Source organism: Brassica oleracea, chromosome C8 (genome assembly GCF_000695525.1).
Source record: "Brassica oleracea var. oleracea cultivar TO1000 chromosome C8, BOL, whole genome shotgun sequence".
Classification (NCBI taxonomy): domain Eukaryota; kingdom Viridiplantae; phylum Streptophyta; class Magnoliopsida; order Brassicales; family Brassicaceae; genus Brassica; species Brassica oleracea.
Genome location: NC_027755.1, coordinates 35,391,801 through 35,408,260, shown reverse-complemented (window position 1 = coordinate 35,408,260; position 16,460 = coordinate 35,391,801). Strand labels below are relative to the sequence as shown.

The 16,460-nt window shown below is 32.5% G+C and overlaps 2 protein-coding genes across 2 annotated transcripts; one reads left to right on the top strand and one right to left on the bottom strand.

The window, feature by feature from the left end:
• Window positions 1-9,806: 9,806 nt before the first annotated feature.
• LOC106312514 (homeobox-leucine zipper protein ATHB-6-like) lies at window positions 9,807-11,415 on the bottom strand. Its single transcript, XM_013750068.1, has 4 exons — window positions 11,335-11,415; window positions 11,102-11,180; window positions 10,628-11,007; window positions 9,807-10,553 (listed from the first exon to the last, which is right to left on the bottom strand). The coding sequence occupies exons 2-4, from the start codon at window positions 11,169-11,171 to the stop codon at window positions 10,068-10,070; spliced, it is 936 nt and encodes a 311-aa protein (XP_013605522.1). The 5' UTR covers window positions 11,172-11,180; window positions 11,335-11,415; the 3' UTR covers window positions 9,807-10,067.
• A 2,066-nt stretch (window positions 11,416-13,481) lies between these two features.
• On the top strand, window positions 13,482-15,919 carry LOC106307196 (monofunctional riboflavin biosynthesis protein RIBA 2, chloroplastic). Its single transcript, XM_013744073.1, has 7 exons — window positions 13,482-13,638; window positions 13,891-14,200; window positions 14,269-14,490; window positions 14,559-14,881; window positions 14,963-15,092; window positions 15,164-15,421; window positions 15,502-15,919. The coding sequence occupies exons 1-7, from the start codon at window positions 13,589-13,591 to the stop codon at window positions 15,625-15,627; spliced, it is 1,419 nt and encodes a 472-aa protein (XP_013599527.1). The 5' UTR covers window positions 13,482-13,588; the 3' UTR covers window positions 15,628-15,919.
• Window positions 15,920-16,460: the final 541 nt, after the last annotated feature.

Genomic DNA, 16,460 nt, shown 5'->3' with positions numbered 1-16,460 from the left:
TCCTGGTAGAGCTCATGACACGAAAGTTCTTACACATTGTGCGACACATGAACCCTTCTTCCCTCATCCACCAGATGGTAAGTACTATCTAGTTGATTCCGGTTATCCAACTAGAACCGGTTATCTAGGTCCGCATCGTAGAACTAGGTATCATCTTGACCAGTTTGCTAGGGGAGGACCACCAACAAACTCTAGAGAACTGTTTAACCGGAGGCATGCTAGTTTACGTTCTGTGATTGAAAGAACATTTGGTGTTTGGAAAGCGAAGTGGAGGATTTTAGATAGAAAACATCCGAAGTATGATGTTATAAAGTGGGTGAAGATTGTGACAGCAACTATGGCACTTCACAATTTTATTCGAGATTCATCTGATGAAGACCGTGATTTCACTTATTGGGAAACAGTAAATGAGTATGAACATCATGGTGACCAAGCAGTAGAAGAGCTTGAGCATACTCCATACCTTCCATCTGGTGATAGAGCAATGGAGATTCGACGTGATGCAATCACTGAAAGGATAGCAAGAGGAAGTCGACTTCCATATTAGCTTCACATATGATCATCAAGCAGTCACTTCCTCCAGGTTTTTATTCTTATCTCTCTCTCTCTCTTCTCTCTCTCTTTCTCTCTCTCGCATCTCACGTTTGTAAATTGAATGGGAGTATTTTGTATATCTTAAAAGTCTAAACATCTGTGTCTTTCAGTTGTTTATTTGCTTGTAGGAAGCATGTGTGATGTATTGTTTATATGTTTCAGGTTTGAGTGTTCAAGACATTTGAAGATCATCTTCTTGAAGTTAAGAGATTATGTTTACTATTGTTCAGACTTGAGTTTTTATGTCAAGAGTTTTATATTTCAGATTTGAGTGTTTCAGTTTTTGAATGTTTTGAGTCAAGACTTTGAGTTTTTATTTTGTTATTTTAAGACTTTGAATCTTGAGTTTAATGTTTATTATTGTTATTTTATAATGTTATAAACCGTGAAAAATTAAATTTGATATTTATTTTTATTTATGTCTATTTTATTTGTAATTAAACATAATTTTTTACAGGTTAAAACATGAATATTGAATTTTAGATATAGTTTTATACATGTTTAGACTAAAAGAGAAGACAAGGAGCTTTTGGTCATTTGACATAAAACTCATCCAGATACAAAAAAAAAAAGTAAAACGAAAATAACTACAGCCAGATACAATTTCCAGACGCATGATCCCAAATTTTCAGAAACGCGAACGAACAACATCTGAATGTTGTATCCAATTACTGCGTGCAGATGCCGCATCTGGAATTCTCATCCAGTTTACGAAACGATCAGGCCTTATCCAGACTATCCTACAATTATAAAGGGAGCTCCATCAGTCGAGTCGAACGATAGTCTAGCTTTTCACAACATAACTCCTAAAGAGATTCGTGACAAAAAAAAAAAGCTCCTAAAAAGATAAAACTTAACAACTTTAATATTTGTTATACTGGGAGTTGGTTCAATAATCGAACTTGACTCGTAGTTGTTATCACTTTTCCTTCCAAATTTGTTTGTAATATAAATGAGATTTTACTTTGTTTCTAATCTATTTACTAGTTGTTTTGACCGCACATGCCGGCATAATCTTGTTATTAGTTTTTTTCTTACTAATTTAAAACCAACATAAAAAGTTTTTATTTAAGTTTTGAAATAGCTAAATCAAACATCAAAATATTGATATATGCTAAAATATTTTTTCATAGATCAAACATCAAAATATATGTTAAAAATATTCATATCTTAGAAATAGTTTAGAAAATATCTTTATATAAATGTTTTTTCTTGACTAATACTGTATTTTAATTATAAATTATGTGGTATCTTAATTTTTTAACTGTTATAATAAAAATATTGTTTCCAGATAGCAACACAATATATGTATATATAACTTATCTTATTTTTTAATATATTTTTTGATAATTATATTTTCTTATTTTATAATAAAATATTTAATATAACATATAAATTTAATATTATTAAATAAAAATCGTTTTTAATTATATGTAAAACTCATTAAGGGTATTGTTTAAATTAATAAATTAGTTAATAAGTTAGAAACTAATAATAAATCAATACTCCAACTAAAAGTATAAAACCTAATAAAAATATGACAAATAAGAAAAATTAACTAAATATTTAATATAACATATAAATTAATATTATTAAAATAAAATTCTTTTAAATTATATATAAAATTCAATAAGGGTGTTTTTAAATTAATAAATTAGTAACTCAACTAAAAACTAATAATAAATCAATGATTTAGCTAAAACCTAATAAAAACATGATAAATACGTAAAATTACCTAAATTATAGATAAGATGACAAATCAGCAAATTCACTTCTCAAATAATAGTATAGATTAAAGGGAAAATTGTTATTATATACATAACAAATCTCAAATTTACTATATATCTAACTAAAAACTACCCCTTTTTCTTTATTTATTTTCCTATCTCTCTCTATTTTTTTCTCTAATAATCTTATTATCCATTATTTTTGGTTATTTGATAAATAAGCTTTTTATTAAATACTATATCGACCTTGTTATTTAATGATTACTTTCGATGCGTCACGGTCGTGGGATTATGAAAGTAAAGGTGTTATGTACAGTACAATCTCGTGTTCCTTTTCTCTTCTTCCTTCTGTTGTCCTATTACTTTTATCCCCATTGTTTTGTAAAACCCCTAAATTCTACTCCTACTTTAACAATTTCACTTTTAGCCGAAAACCTAGCCTATCGTCATAATATAACACTGCGTATATTCACTTCATAGAGCATCTCTAAGATACATCTCTATAATTTTCTATAAAATAGAGATCTCTATTATAATGAGCATGCTCTCATCTTTGACAACTGATAATATCATTTGTCATACAGATGCAGCGTGGAACAAAGAATACAAAGTCGCTGGCTTCGCCTGAATCTGTTCCACCTCTGATTCAACAGAAGTATCTCGAGGCTCATCCCTTCAAATTACGGTATCTTCTCCTCTCGTGGCGGAGGCGTTGGCGATAAGAGAAGCTCTCCTGCACGCATCAGCTCACTCCTACAAACGCATCTTACTTCGCTCAGATTCTCAAGGGCTAATCACATCCATCAACTCGAATCTCTGATCGATAGAGCTCTACGATATTCTATCGGATATCGATTCGATTGTCTTCTCTGATTTTCATTCTGTTTCGTTCTCCTTTGTTTCAAGAAATCAAAATGGGTCTGCTGACTCCTTGGCTAAGACATGTCTTTGTATGAATCCTTTTGGATTGGGCTTTTAAAACTCTCTCTTTATTTAGTGAACATATTTAGTTGCTAAAAAAAAAGAGGTGAAAATGCTTCAATATATGCATCTATAATATAGTTTTTCCACTTTTGAGAAAAATAGAGAGAAAAATTACTTTTTTATATTTAGAAGTGAAGATAGTATATTTTTATATTTTTCTTTATAAATAGAGTAACTCTATTATAAATGCATACATTAGAACATTTTTATCTCTATAATAGAATTTCTATTTTAGGAGAAAATATAGATATATAAATAGAGGTGAGTTCAAGGGATTGCAAAAGAGAATTGGCAACGGTGAGAACACTTGTGTATGGACGGATCGATGGGTGAATGACCCGGTTGAGGGGCTGAGAGCTCCGTGGATGATGAACAATCACATCGAGGTTAATCAGAAGGTAGCTTCTCTTATTGATAACACTTCGAAGAGATGGAATGTGGAGGCTCTACTTCAGGTCTTTGCGATAGGAGACATAGAAATCCTTTTGAGGAACCAGCCGGCTGTAAACAGAGAGGATTTCTATGCTTGGAAATTCAATAAATCAGGAAAATTCTCTGTGAAATCAGCTTACTGGCTCGCATGTGATACCAAGACCAGGGAGAATTGCCCAGAGATACTAGCTCTTCCCTCTTTGAACCCTCTCAAGGACTCTATATGGAAGGTACTCACTGCTCCGAAAATTAGGATCTTCATATGGAAATCCTTGAGTGATGCAATCTCAGTAGCGGATCTGCTCAGCTCGAGGGGGGTGAAGATGGATAGTCGATGTCAAATTTGTGGGAATGAGGGAGAATCGATTAATCACTTGTTGTTTCAGTGTACCCTCTCTCGTCAAGTGTGGGCTGAAGCAGGCATTCCACAACCTGAATTTGGCTTTCATGAAACGTATATCTACCAGAACATCTCGTATCTGGTGGACTTGAAAAAGAGAAGGTTGGGAGTGAGTGAGAACAAAAGAGCTTGGCCTTGGATAATATGGAGGATTTGGAAGAGCGGGAATGAATTTCTATTCAAAGGGTATGAGTGGTCTGCAGGAGATTGCTCAAAAGGCCTTTGAGGATTCGGAAGAGTGGTTTTTGGCTCAGACTATGGAGGAAGAAATAACACAAGCAGAGCCTACTCAGGAGAAGAGAGAAAACTTGAAATGGAGTCCTCCACCAAAGGACTGGACCATGTGCAATATCGGATATGATTGGAACAAACAATCTCGAATCTTGGGTGTGGCTTGGGTAGTAAGGAACCACAGAGGGGTGGTCTTATTTCACAGTAGAAGTTCCTTTGCTCAAATCCCAAACAAGGAAGAGGCTAGACTTCAAGCCATTCTATGGGCAGTGGAGGGCATGGCTAGTCTCAAACTTAGCAAGGTGGTTTTTGCAGGTCAATTTAAGGAGGAATTTGAAGCGGTGATGAAACCTATGGACTGGCCATTGTATGCGTTTCAGAGTGGGGAGATCTCAAAGGCTTTACTGGCGGTGAAGGATGCTCAACTATTGGTAGTTTCTCGAAATTCTAATAGAGGTGCATCCCTCATTGCTACAAGTGTAACCAGAGAAAATCGTCACCAATCTTATGTGGCTTCGGGTCCTCCTGGTTGGCTTTTTGAGTTTTTCGTGAATGAGAGCAGGTTTTTGTAATCCTGATTGTCTTGGGGTTGAAGTTTTGAGAGATCAAGGTTTCTAGTTGTTTTGGGATGGGGTTTGTTGGTGTTGTAGTTCGATGTTGTATCGTTCCCTCCCTTTTAGAGGGTTCATCTCTGTGACTTCTTATATATAATTAAAACCAGTGTTAAAAAAAAAAATAGAGGTGAGTTATGACCCTCTTTTGCCAAAACAGAAAAGAATCTTACATCGCAGTTTCCCGTTAGAATTTCAGGCACAAACAAGCAGATAACATGTATCACATTTTAACGAATCTTAAACTGTGCAACCAATCATATTTAATAATTTATTTTATAATTAGTTGAATATTATCAGTTTATAGTTTTAATGTTGTGTGTTTTAACTAAACATCTTATATTCACTAATAGAAGAGGGGGTATATTACAGTCCAAATTGATTCTCTCTTTATTGTCTACATCCCGTAGACTCTGTTCCCTATCGTAGGCGCTACTTTTATGTGCTGACAATAGAAAGACTACATTTTAGCGTTTGTATAGGGTTTGAATGTGTGCAGAAAACGATGCTACAACATAATTTGTTTGAATGTATAGAGGAAAAGATGTTACCACATGTTATTTTCTTCTTTATTAAACCAAAAATAGATATACTATATGATTTTGCATTTTTCTTTTAATATATGATATAAATATTATATTACATACTCCCTCTGTTTTTATTTGTAAATAGTTTTAGTTAAAAGTGTGAATATTAAGAAGATTTTTACTTTTGAAAAAATAGCATTTAATACATAAATTCAACTAAAAATAAAAATGTATGAATTATTTGATTCGTCACACAACATGTAATAAATGTAAAAGATGATTTGGATTATGTAAACATCTTACACTGTGAAACAAACATTTTTTGCTAAAACTACTTACATATCAAAACAGATGGAGTATATTTTAAATTTGTAACTAAACGTGCTGAATAAATTTGAAGACACAATATAACTTTAAAAAATAATTTTATTTTTAAGTTATAATTTTTCTCTTAACCGTAAATGAAATTAGTCAATTCTAGATAAATATTATTTATATAAATTACAATGTAATAATATTGTAATAAAAATTGATTTTAATGTCAAAATTGGTGCTATGTTTAGAAATGAAAAATAAACTTGAACAACAAAACACTAAATTTGGTGATTTGGTTGAGTTGCCTTAAGTGATTAGCAAATATTTATAATTTATTTCTGATTCCCATTAGGTATTTTACTGCTGTTAGAAAAAATATTCATGAGTTAAAATATTTCTAACTTTACACTATTTTTTACTTTAAAATAGAGTTTTAAGTGAAAAAGCTCTTATACTACTATATTTTCAGTTTATAATAGAATAATAAATAGTTTTATTGTATAGAGCATCTTCAACTTTAGATTATTTTCACTATAAAATAGAATTTAGAGTAAAATATGTTCAGTACAACTCTATTAACACTCTATAGCAAAGTAAAATATAAATTTTCATATAAATAATAGTTCATTAATTTTTTTGTTAATCACTCTATTTTTCACTTTGTGACATATTTCAAAACCACTTTGTAAATAATGTAAAGGAGATTACTATGGACGGACATACCAATCTTTAATTGTGATAAAAATACACTGTTAATATGTTAGTGTGTAAATTATAATCTATTGATATAAGTTTAGTCCAACTAATTATTTTATAACTGCATCTAAATAAACATAACCACCTTCTAAATATTGATACATGTTATGTCTAATTATTTATTTATTCTATTAATAATAACTAATTTCATTTGTTTAGTTTATAACTTCTCTTTTAATTTTCTATATTCTAGGAACTCATAACTTTCATATATACTAACTAGAATTCACGAATACATTATATATATATATATATATATGAAAAATTAAATATAAATTAGAATTTACGAAATAATGTAGAATAATGACAGTTAATTTAATATTTGTTTATAATTATTATCTATATTACTAATTTTATTTTAAACGGCATTTCCCATAATAATAATAAGGTATAAATAGTACTTTTAATATTTAACCATTTCAAGACTCATTAATTATTTATTAATAAATATTATTTATATTAGTTTAATTTTACTATATTAAACTGCTAAAATAAAACCAAGTTGAAATAACAAATGATTAAATCATAATCTGGGTCTCAATTTTCTCAAATCTTTAAAAATAGTTCCATTTAAAATAAAAAAATAAATCATATAAACTAAATTTAATAAAATTATAGAAAAAAGTTTAAAACACGTAAAATGAATTTTATCAATATAGAGCGGGTTAAAATTTAAAATATTTGATTTAAACTACAATATTAAAAATAAAACCATTGTGAAATAAATTTAACAACTGGTTAAATAAAAAAAAATCATAATACGGGTCAGAATTATTTGGAGTCTTCAGAAATTTAGTCATATTTTAAAAGAACAAAAATAAGTCATATAAATAAATTTAAAATAAATAACTTATTAAAGATCATAATTTTCATTACGTAAATAATTTTTTCACCAAAAATATTGATTTCGTGCTTAAAAGCGCGGATCAAAAAATATACCCGCCCCGCCCTTCGAAGGGAGGGTTAGAATCTAGTGATACAATTAATATGTTAGATCGATCTTGAATAACTCGAATTAGAATCAAATCAAATCTGAACAAGCGAACCTAATGATACAATCTTGAGACAATTAAGCTCCACGCTATTAATATGTTAGATCGATATTGAATATAAAAATGTCTTTTTATGTACTATATGAATGTAAAAAATGAGTTTTTTCATTGTTTGTTGTCTATGTCTTACCGCTTTTTTACCAACCAATACAACGATAAAATTAACAAATCCAAGGGGTAGAAATCATAAAGTATCTAGTGTTTAATATTACTATTTATTACTAATTTTATATCATCATCATTTTGAGACAATAATAATATACTTAAACTTTTGATACCATAATTTTATTGTAGACTAAATTTTATTTACTTGCCTACAATTTCATTTAAAATTATTTAACAAATTGTAAGTTATCAAATAATTTCGAAATGATGTCTTCTATTTTCTAGTTTTATTCTAATATTTTGGTGTATAATTATTTCTGATACCATAATCTTTTTTTTTTGTAACATACCATAATCTAACTATTGAAATATATAATCCAAGTACAATATTTTGATAGTATTCATTATGCTTAGTTTACTCACAAAAAAATTGTCTATAGATTAACTAATTTGCAAGAGGAATGCCATAGACAAGGAGTGCAAAAGGAGACTTCTCACTCAACCCACTTACACTTCTCAAACATGCTACTCTGAATAGAGCGAACATACCTATTTGAGTATTATGCTAGTCTTCACGAAAAAAAAATCGTATTCTACATGCGAAGGTTCTCCTTATTTGGCCTCATCAGCTCCCTAAAAGACAAACATATATCATGAACTTATCCACTGTTACATCCATTTTTAGACACTTTCAAGTTTCAACTAATGTAAAAGCCACTCATAACAAATACCTAAATGTTATCCTTTACGGCTTTCTGAGATCATTCTATAATGATAGTACGCGAATTGTACTATTTTTATGAAACTAATCACTCACATGGTACATGAAAGTAGTGCAAAGTAGTGTCATAAAAAGAGTGGTACAACATAAAATAAATACGCTGGTGCAAGAAAATGTGACATTACGTTTAAAAGCCTGTAGAGAATCTGAGAAAGTATGAAACACTCGAGTTTATGCTACTCTAATTCGTAACGCTTCAAAATTTCTTAATGCAGTTACTATTTTCAGTGGCACCTATGAAGGCACATATAGAGCGCTAATAACTTTTAACACGTTTATGTCATTGTCACCTTTATCCATATTAAATTTAAAATTAATATAGATCCCTGATGGAAATAAATGAATCTTATGGAATTTATTGAAAGTAAATACAATTCAGTTACAAAAGAAGGGAAAGAAGTATTGAAAAAACCAGTTGCCTTGGCTAGTGATATCATGTTTTAGATTACCTAAGATAATATTCTAGTGGAGCAGTAGTAAAAATGTTAAAAGTATGCATTGATAGTCATAAGATAAAACGTGCAGAGATAAAGAAGACGACAAGATGAATGATATTATGATTTTGGCATTTACATAATTTTAATAGTGCTTTATTAGCAAAATAATTATGGAAGAAGCCAAACTCTTTCTTTGCTAAAGTTTTTAAAGAAAAATAATATCGAAAGTCAGATCCTTTGGATACATGAAATCTTGTTGGCCATCTTTTGGCTAAAAGAGTATTACATCAGCTCGATTTTTTGTTTAAAAAATGGCTAATCAAAAAAGGATAAATAAAATTTTAATGTTCTAAAAATTGATATATCTGAAAAATCGGATATAATCGAAACGATTTTTTAAAATTTGATTTATGCAACTCATATAGGTTTAAACCGTTTTAAATTGATTTAAATAGATTTAAATTTGTGTAAATCTGTTAAACTAATCAGTAATATTAGTGTGAATCCACAAATTTGTCTTATTTATCTTTTATATATATTATTGTGAATACAAATTTATATGTTTTCAATTTTTGTTTGAGTAGAAGATTGTTGGGATATCAATTTAAATGTTCACAAAAAAATCAATCTAAATGTTATATAAAAAATTATACAAATATTGTTTATATTATTATATGCAATGTTTTAATATTATTATAATGATGTCAATTTATAAGGAATTTAAAACAAATTCATGTGAAGATATATTAACCCAAAAACAAATTTATGCAGGATCATACTAATTTCATGGTTCATGGTTTTCTGAAAAAGGCTGGTAGATTTTTTTCGTTTTTGTTTTTGTCGAGAAGATAAAAGATTCCAAGTCTAGTTTTCGCCCTTTTGAATTTTTCCACCCCTTTCTCAAATTCGCATGATCCTTAATTACAAGAACTGCACGAAACGCAAGAGAGCGCATAATTACAAAAATCACCCTAATTAATTATTTCCCGAACCCTTACAATTTCACCATTATTCCCATTCCGCCCTCCGCTTTTTCAATCCTCTCCGGCTAATCCACGTAGAAAAATAACAGAGCATTTTAAGCCAATTCAAAATCTCTCCCGGTGATCAAAGCCTCAGTTCCACTGATCAACGGTGGAATACCAGTGCAGAGACGGTGGCTGTTCATCGGAGAAAAACCCGCACGCTTCTTCTCCACTCAGAAAGTCGTCGTGATCCTCCGTCTGCTCCATTTTCACAAACTGCAAGAAACTGCCGCCGGGAACCGTCGCCGGAGCCGCCGTAACGTTAGAGCTACTTTCCTCGTTCAACACGGCACTCGAATCGCTACTGTCCGACGATCCAGCGGCGGCGACGGAGGAAGCCGCGGTCTTTAACGGAAGAAGGTCGCGGAGGTCGGTGAAACTCCGGTAATTGAAACTGTCGGAATGCTCTAGAAGCTGCGGAGGAGAAGACGGCGGTTCCGTGATCTGCTCCGGTAACGAAACTTCTTCTTCCTTGACGGAAACATCACTCTCCATCGTCGCCGCGTTGTTCTCTTCTTCATCAACATCAACATCGTCTTCTTCTTCTCCGTTAAGCTCAGCTTTTAGTTTACCGATCTGCATCAAGACAAAACAAACAAAAAAGTCTCAGAGATCTCAACTTTAAATAACCCTTGTCTGAATTTTGTTACCTCTTGAAGAAGAGATTCATTGTCACGGCGGAGGGAATCAAAGTTATGGCGGAGAGAATCGTATTGCGTTTTGAGAACACCGTAATCTTTCTCAAGCTGTTTTGTCTTCCACCGCGCACGGCGGTTCTGAAACCAAACAGCTACTTGACGAGGTTGGAGACCAAGTTCTTGAGCTAACTTCACTTTCCTCTCAGGCTCAAGCTTGTTCTCTAACTCGAAATTTTTCTCCAAGGCTTTAACTTGGTTAATGTTTAACCGTCTCTTCTTCTCGGCTAAACCGGTTTGTCCTCTTTCCTCGGTTATGGCTTCTTCTTCTTCCTCCTCGTAACCTTCAAGCATCGACTGAAATTCTCTCCCGTATCTTCTTGGATTCGGCTGATCTGTTTGCCAAAATTTAGGAATTTGTGGTTAAAATTATGAAATTTAAGGGCTTGTTTGAAAATTAACTTTAAAACATTGGTATAAGAAAAGAACCTGTGGAAGTAGTGGGACATAAAGAGATGAGACCACCCACTGAATCTGAACTGCTTAATCTCTTCATCATCAAACAACACTACAAAAGGGTCTAATAATGATTTTTTGTTTGTTTAATTCTCAGTTTAATGCATCTAGTACTTGATGATCTTTTCCCTCTTATAACCCATCAAGAATACAGCATACTTTGAAGGAAGAGAGAAATTAAAAACAATGGGGGAGATTCTACTCACAGAGAGGGGGGAGAGAGAGACAGAGTTCTTTGTTTTCCATATGAACAAGCTTTGGTTTCAGACTTTCTCTCTCGTTAAATAAACTCAGCTTGGGTTAGAATGTAACCATGGTTGAGTAAGTAGATTTTTTTTTTTAACTCTGAAAAAAACATGTTTGAGTAAGTAGATATTGTTGAGTTTTTTTTGGTAAATGAAATAAACCAAAAGAATCCAATAAATTGAGGGGTCCACCGGCTATACCCAGTTACCTCGAGGCTTCTTCCGGTATCACTGGAACTCGACTGAGAAAAAAAGAGTAAAAACAGTTTAATGAAAAAAATCAAGGGAAAATGACGGCTCGGCTTACTCTAATCAACTCAGCTCGGCTCAAACACAACGTAGAAAGGAATTTTCCAACACGCTACTGTATTTAATTTAGATGAGAATATACGATTCATACATACTTATCATACAAATATACGATTCATACCTATGAACCACAGTTTAATGTTTTTAGAACTTTATAAACTGTAGAAGTTTTTTTGGTTTCTTAAGCTGTAGAAGTTTTGTTATCAGAGTTCTTAAAGTTTTTTGTTGGTTAATTGCTTAAACCAAGAATGCTTTATATACACAGTCTGTCTTATTTTCATGCTAATCTAATCATCCCTTTTAAAAGCTGTAATAATTGGATTATATGGCTTTTATTTGTCTCTAATCCTTTTAGAAATTATTAGATTAAGCTATGGGATGATGACTTTCGTGGCAATGCAAAAGGAGACGAGCTGTTGGCCCTTGGTGATAGCAACAAGAGTGAATTTTTTATTGCCTTTTAATTTTATTTAGTTAACAAGTTTAGTTCTTTGATTCTTTCGACTTGCAAGTTTATAACTCTGGTACCATTGAAAATTTGAAACTTAATATTTAAACCATATCTTGTTACATATCACTGAATTCAAATATCACAAAAATAGTTTCCCCTATCTTTATGTTCTAAAACTATCTCAAATGTATTTTTCTATTTTTATCTCTAAAATAGAGATTCTGAGATGAATTTTACCCCAATGTATTTTTCTAAATACAGATATCTACATATAAAGCAAATTATAGAAGAAAAATTATAGTGGAATGCATTATTTTCCTTTATAAATAAAGGAAAAACAAAAATCTATATTTTAGAAACAAAAACAAAGACGAGTTGGAGTAATTTTGCCTCTAAGTAATTTTTCTCCATACAGAATCGATTTAACCACATTCCAGTAAATAGCTTTATACCTATATTACTGATATAAAAACAAATACATTTTTAACAATTTACCGTTACTAATGTGTGATAAATAAATAATATTACTTTAAAATATCTAGTGTTCTAAAATCTAAGTGTTTGTTTAAATGGCGTATAGACGTTATATAGTAGTCAGTTGTACCATTTGATGTTATATAGTTTATATGTAGATATATATAGTTCAGATGTATAATACTATCAGCGAATATTATGCACCGATTTTATATATTAATACTGAAAATTAAACAATTAATAATATTAAATATTTTATCAATTTCATATTAACGGTTACTTATTTTGGGTATTTATATGATTTTAACTATTATTTTATCTGTTTGAAAATAAATTTAAATTTATATGTTATCATCTTTATATATTTAAAATATTTTTAATAATTTGAAACTACTAATATATGTTTGACTAATTATTAAAGATAAAACTATATTTGAAATATATTTTTGTTCAGTCTTCTAAAACTAATGTATATATGTTAAGTCTTATATTTATATTTTATGTCAAAACATATATCCACATATATCCTATTTAAGTGTTCACATATACAACTAGCCGTAAGAGAACATCTAGTATGTTTTAGAACACTGAAAAAATTATTTTAAAAATCTAGTCTTTTAAAAAACATATTTGAAATAAAAAAAAATGCATTACTTTCACAGTCTTTTCCAAATCGCACATTCGACTAACTAAAAAACTTAACTTTCCTATTTTGCTCTATTTATAGTCGAAAGTTTATGCAATTTAAGGTATTTTAAAAACAAAAATCTTACAAAAAGGTGTTTCCATCGAACACGACATCGTATTAAATACGCAAACGACGCCGTTATCGAGGAAACAGTCCTCGTGCTTATCCATAAAAGAACAAAAAAAAACATCTTACAAAAATGCCACATCAGCAGAGAAAGATCACCGGCAAGCTCAGTAGTTTTGTGGCGGTGCTTCGCTCTCTATCTCTCTCTCTCTGGACGAAACAAGAGAATGGCGTCACTCAATCTTCGATGCGACTCAACGCATCTTTTTCCCTCGCGGTAATCTCAATTTGAATTGATTGGTCGAATCGCTATCTCTTAGCTGTCTGCGCGCGCGTTTGTGTTATATAGTCGTTGCTTGCGTTTCTGCAATTTGAATTTGATAGTTTCGATAAGGTTTGGCTGTTTGATTGGTTGAATCGCGTTAATTTGAATCGCTCTGTGTGCGCGTTTGCGTTTCCGCAATTGAAACGCGATTTAGGTTTAAGGCCTTTATGAGCATGTGTGTCTGATGATTCTTTTTTTCTTCAGTGATGTTACGAGGACAAGACCATTTAGGAAGACATGGATGTGTCCTAAGATTATACCAAAGAGATTAAACAATGTTAGAATGGGAGTGATGTCTGAGGAAGGAGGTGTCTTCTCTTCCTCCTCCTCCTCCTCCAAGAGTAATAATGGATCAATGGGGATTGAGTCGCAGCCGGATTTGGTTTCTTTCGGAACGTTAGCAGCAGAAATGATTCCCACGACAATGGTTTCATCTGAAGAGTTTGATCTTGATCGTCCTACTGATGGATTTGCATCTATTCCGCAAGCTATCGAGGATATTCGTCAGGGCAAGGTTTGTATTAGTAGCACAAAAGCGTTAAGAGGGACAGGATCTTTAAGTGATTGTTTTGTCTTTTGCAGTTGGTGATTGTTGTGGATGATGAGGATAGAGAGAATGAAGGAGATTTGATAATGGCTGCATCGTTGGTGACACCTGAAGCTATGGCTTTTGTGGTGAAGCATGGGACTGGGATCGTTTGTGTGAGTATGAAAGGAGAAGACTTGGAGAGGTTAGAGCTTCCTTTAATGGTGACGCGGAAGGAGAACGAGGAGAAACTCCGCACGGCCTTCACTGTTTCTGTGGTATGTACAAAACCTTTTGTTGTTTTGTTACGACTCTGTTAGTGTTCTGATGAAAATAATGCTGTCAGGATGCCAAGAACGGAACATCGACAGGTGTCTCGGCTCGGGACAGGGCACAGACAATATTAGCACTTGCATCAAAAGATTCAAAGCCTCAAGATTTCAATCGCCCTGGTCATATCTTTCCTTTGAGATACAGAGAAGGCGGTGTTCTTAAAAGAGCAGGGCACACAGAAGCCTCTGTTGATCTAACTGTGTTAGCTGGTTTGGAACCTGTTTCTGTTTTGTGTGAGATTGTAGATGACGATGGTTCAATGGCTAGGTTACCAAGACTCCGCCAGTTTGCTCAAGAGAACAACTTGAAAATCATCTCAATCGCCGATCTAATCAGGTACAATACAAACACTTCAAGATCAACTACTTACAACTCTCAGTTCTAAAGTTACTGATGCTCTTCCTCTTTGTTTGGTAGATACCGAAGGAAAAGAGAGAGACTGGTCGAGTTTACTGCGGTTGCGCCTATACCGACGATGTGGGGACCATTTAAAGCATATTGCTTCAAGTCATTGCTTGATGGAGTTGAGCACATTGCAATGGTCAAAGTAATAAAACAAAACCCTAACTTGAGACTCATCCCTTTGTATCTTGTGCTAAACTTTGATAAGAATCACAGGGAGAAGTGGGAGATGGGAAGGATGTTCTGGTGAGAGTACACGCGGAATGTATCACAGATGATATATTTGGAAACGGCTCTGGTGGAAAGCAATTAGCAATCGCTATGAGACAGATTGAAGAAACTGGGAGAGGTGTGTTTGTGTACTTACGTGGTCCTGAAGCTAATGGCATTGACCTAACACACAAGCCTCGTACGTATGACAACACTTCAGATCAAACGGAGGGTGTTTCAAGAGAATACGGCATTGGAGCACAAGTAATAAACTAAACTCGATTACTTTCTCTGTTTTTATTTAATATCTGCAAAGATTAAAAATCAAAGATTGGATGATGCAGATACTGAGGGATCTTGGAGTTAGAACGATGAAGGTGATGACGAATAATCCAGCTCATTACGTTGGACTTAAAGGCTATGGTTTATCAATCACCGGTAAGGTTCCACTCATTAGTCCCAGCTCCTAATTGTGTGACTCTATCAATCTCTGGTAACGGTGGTCTTCTACGAGTGACAAGTATGTTATGGTTTTGACGCCTAAACTATCACTAGAAAAATGGTAATCTTTTTTTGCGAATTTTACTTGAGCTCTTTGTTTTTGTATCGGAAGTATCATGGATTGCAATTTTTCACATATGTTTTTGAGTTCATTTGTTTTTATCAGAAGTTTGGTTATATAAAAAGTCAATCATCATTTTGTTGGCATGATTGTTGTGAATTATGAACTTTTTGAAACTCTAATTTAATACACTCTGAATATTTGTATGTTTTGCCGAGTTTTATCCTCATTTTTGTCTTTGGATATTTTAAGGAAAGATAGTTTATGTAGTAAAGAAATGATATTGCAACGAGATAAAACAATAAAAATCCGCAATAGTATATGTAGTAGATTACGCCAAAAATATAGGCACGGCCCAAAAAAGTTAATGTTCTCTCGACCAAAGAAAAAAGAGGGAAAGAAACTAAAAACTGAACAGGTATGTGCGATCATCTCCCTGATGACTGAATCAGACAGGTGACAGGACCTTGAAGATACGAAGTTCTTCTCCGATATTTTCCCTGTTGGGTCAATCAAATGTAAACATTCAGATTACTTCAAACTACGAACTCTTCTGAAACTAGCTCTGGACATCAACTCATCATCGGCCAAGTTTTTTCCCTGTCACAACTCCAGCTATGACGACACAACCTTACTCAAAGCAGTAAACGCCACCACGTCTACGTCTACGACGCAATCTTACTCAAAGCAGTAAACGCCACCACGTCTACCTCTTCTTATTCGTTGTTCCTTTCCAGTTTA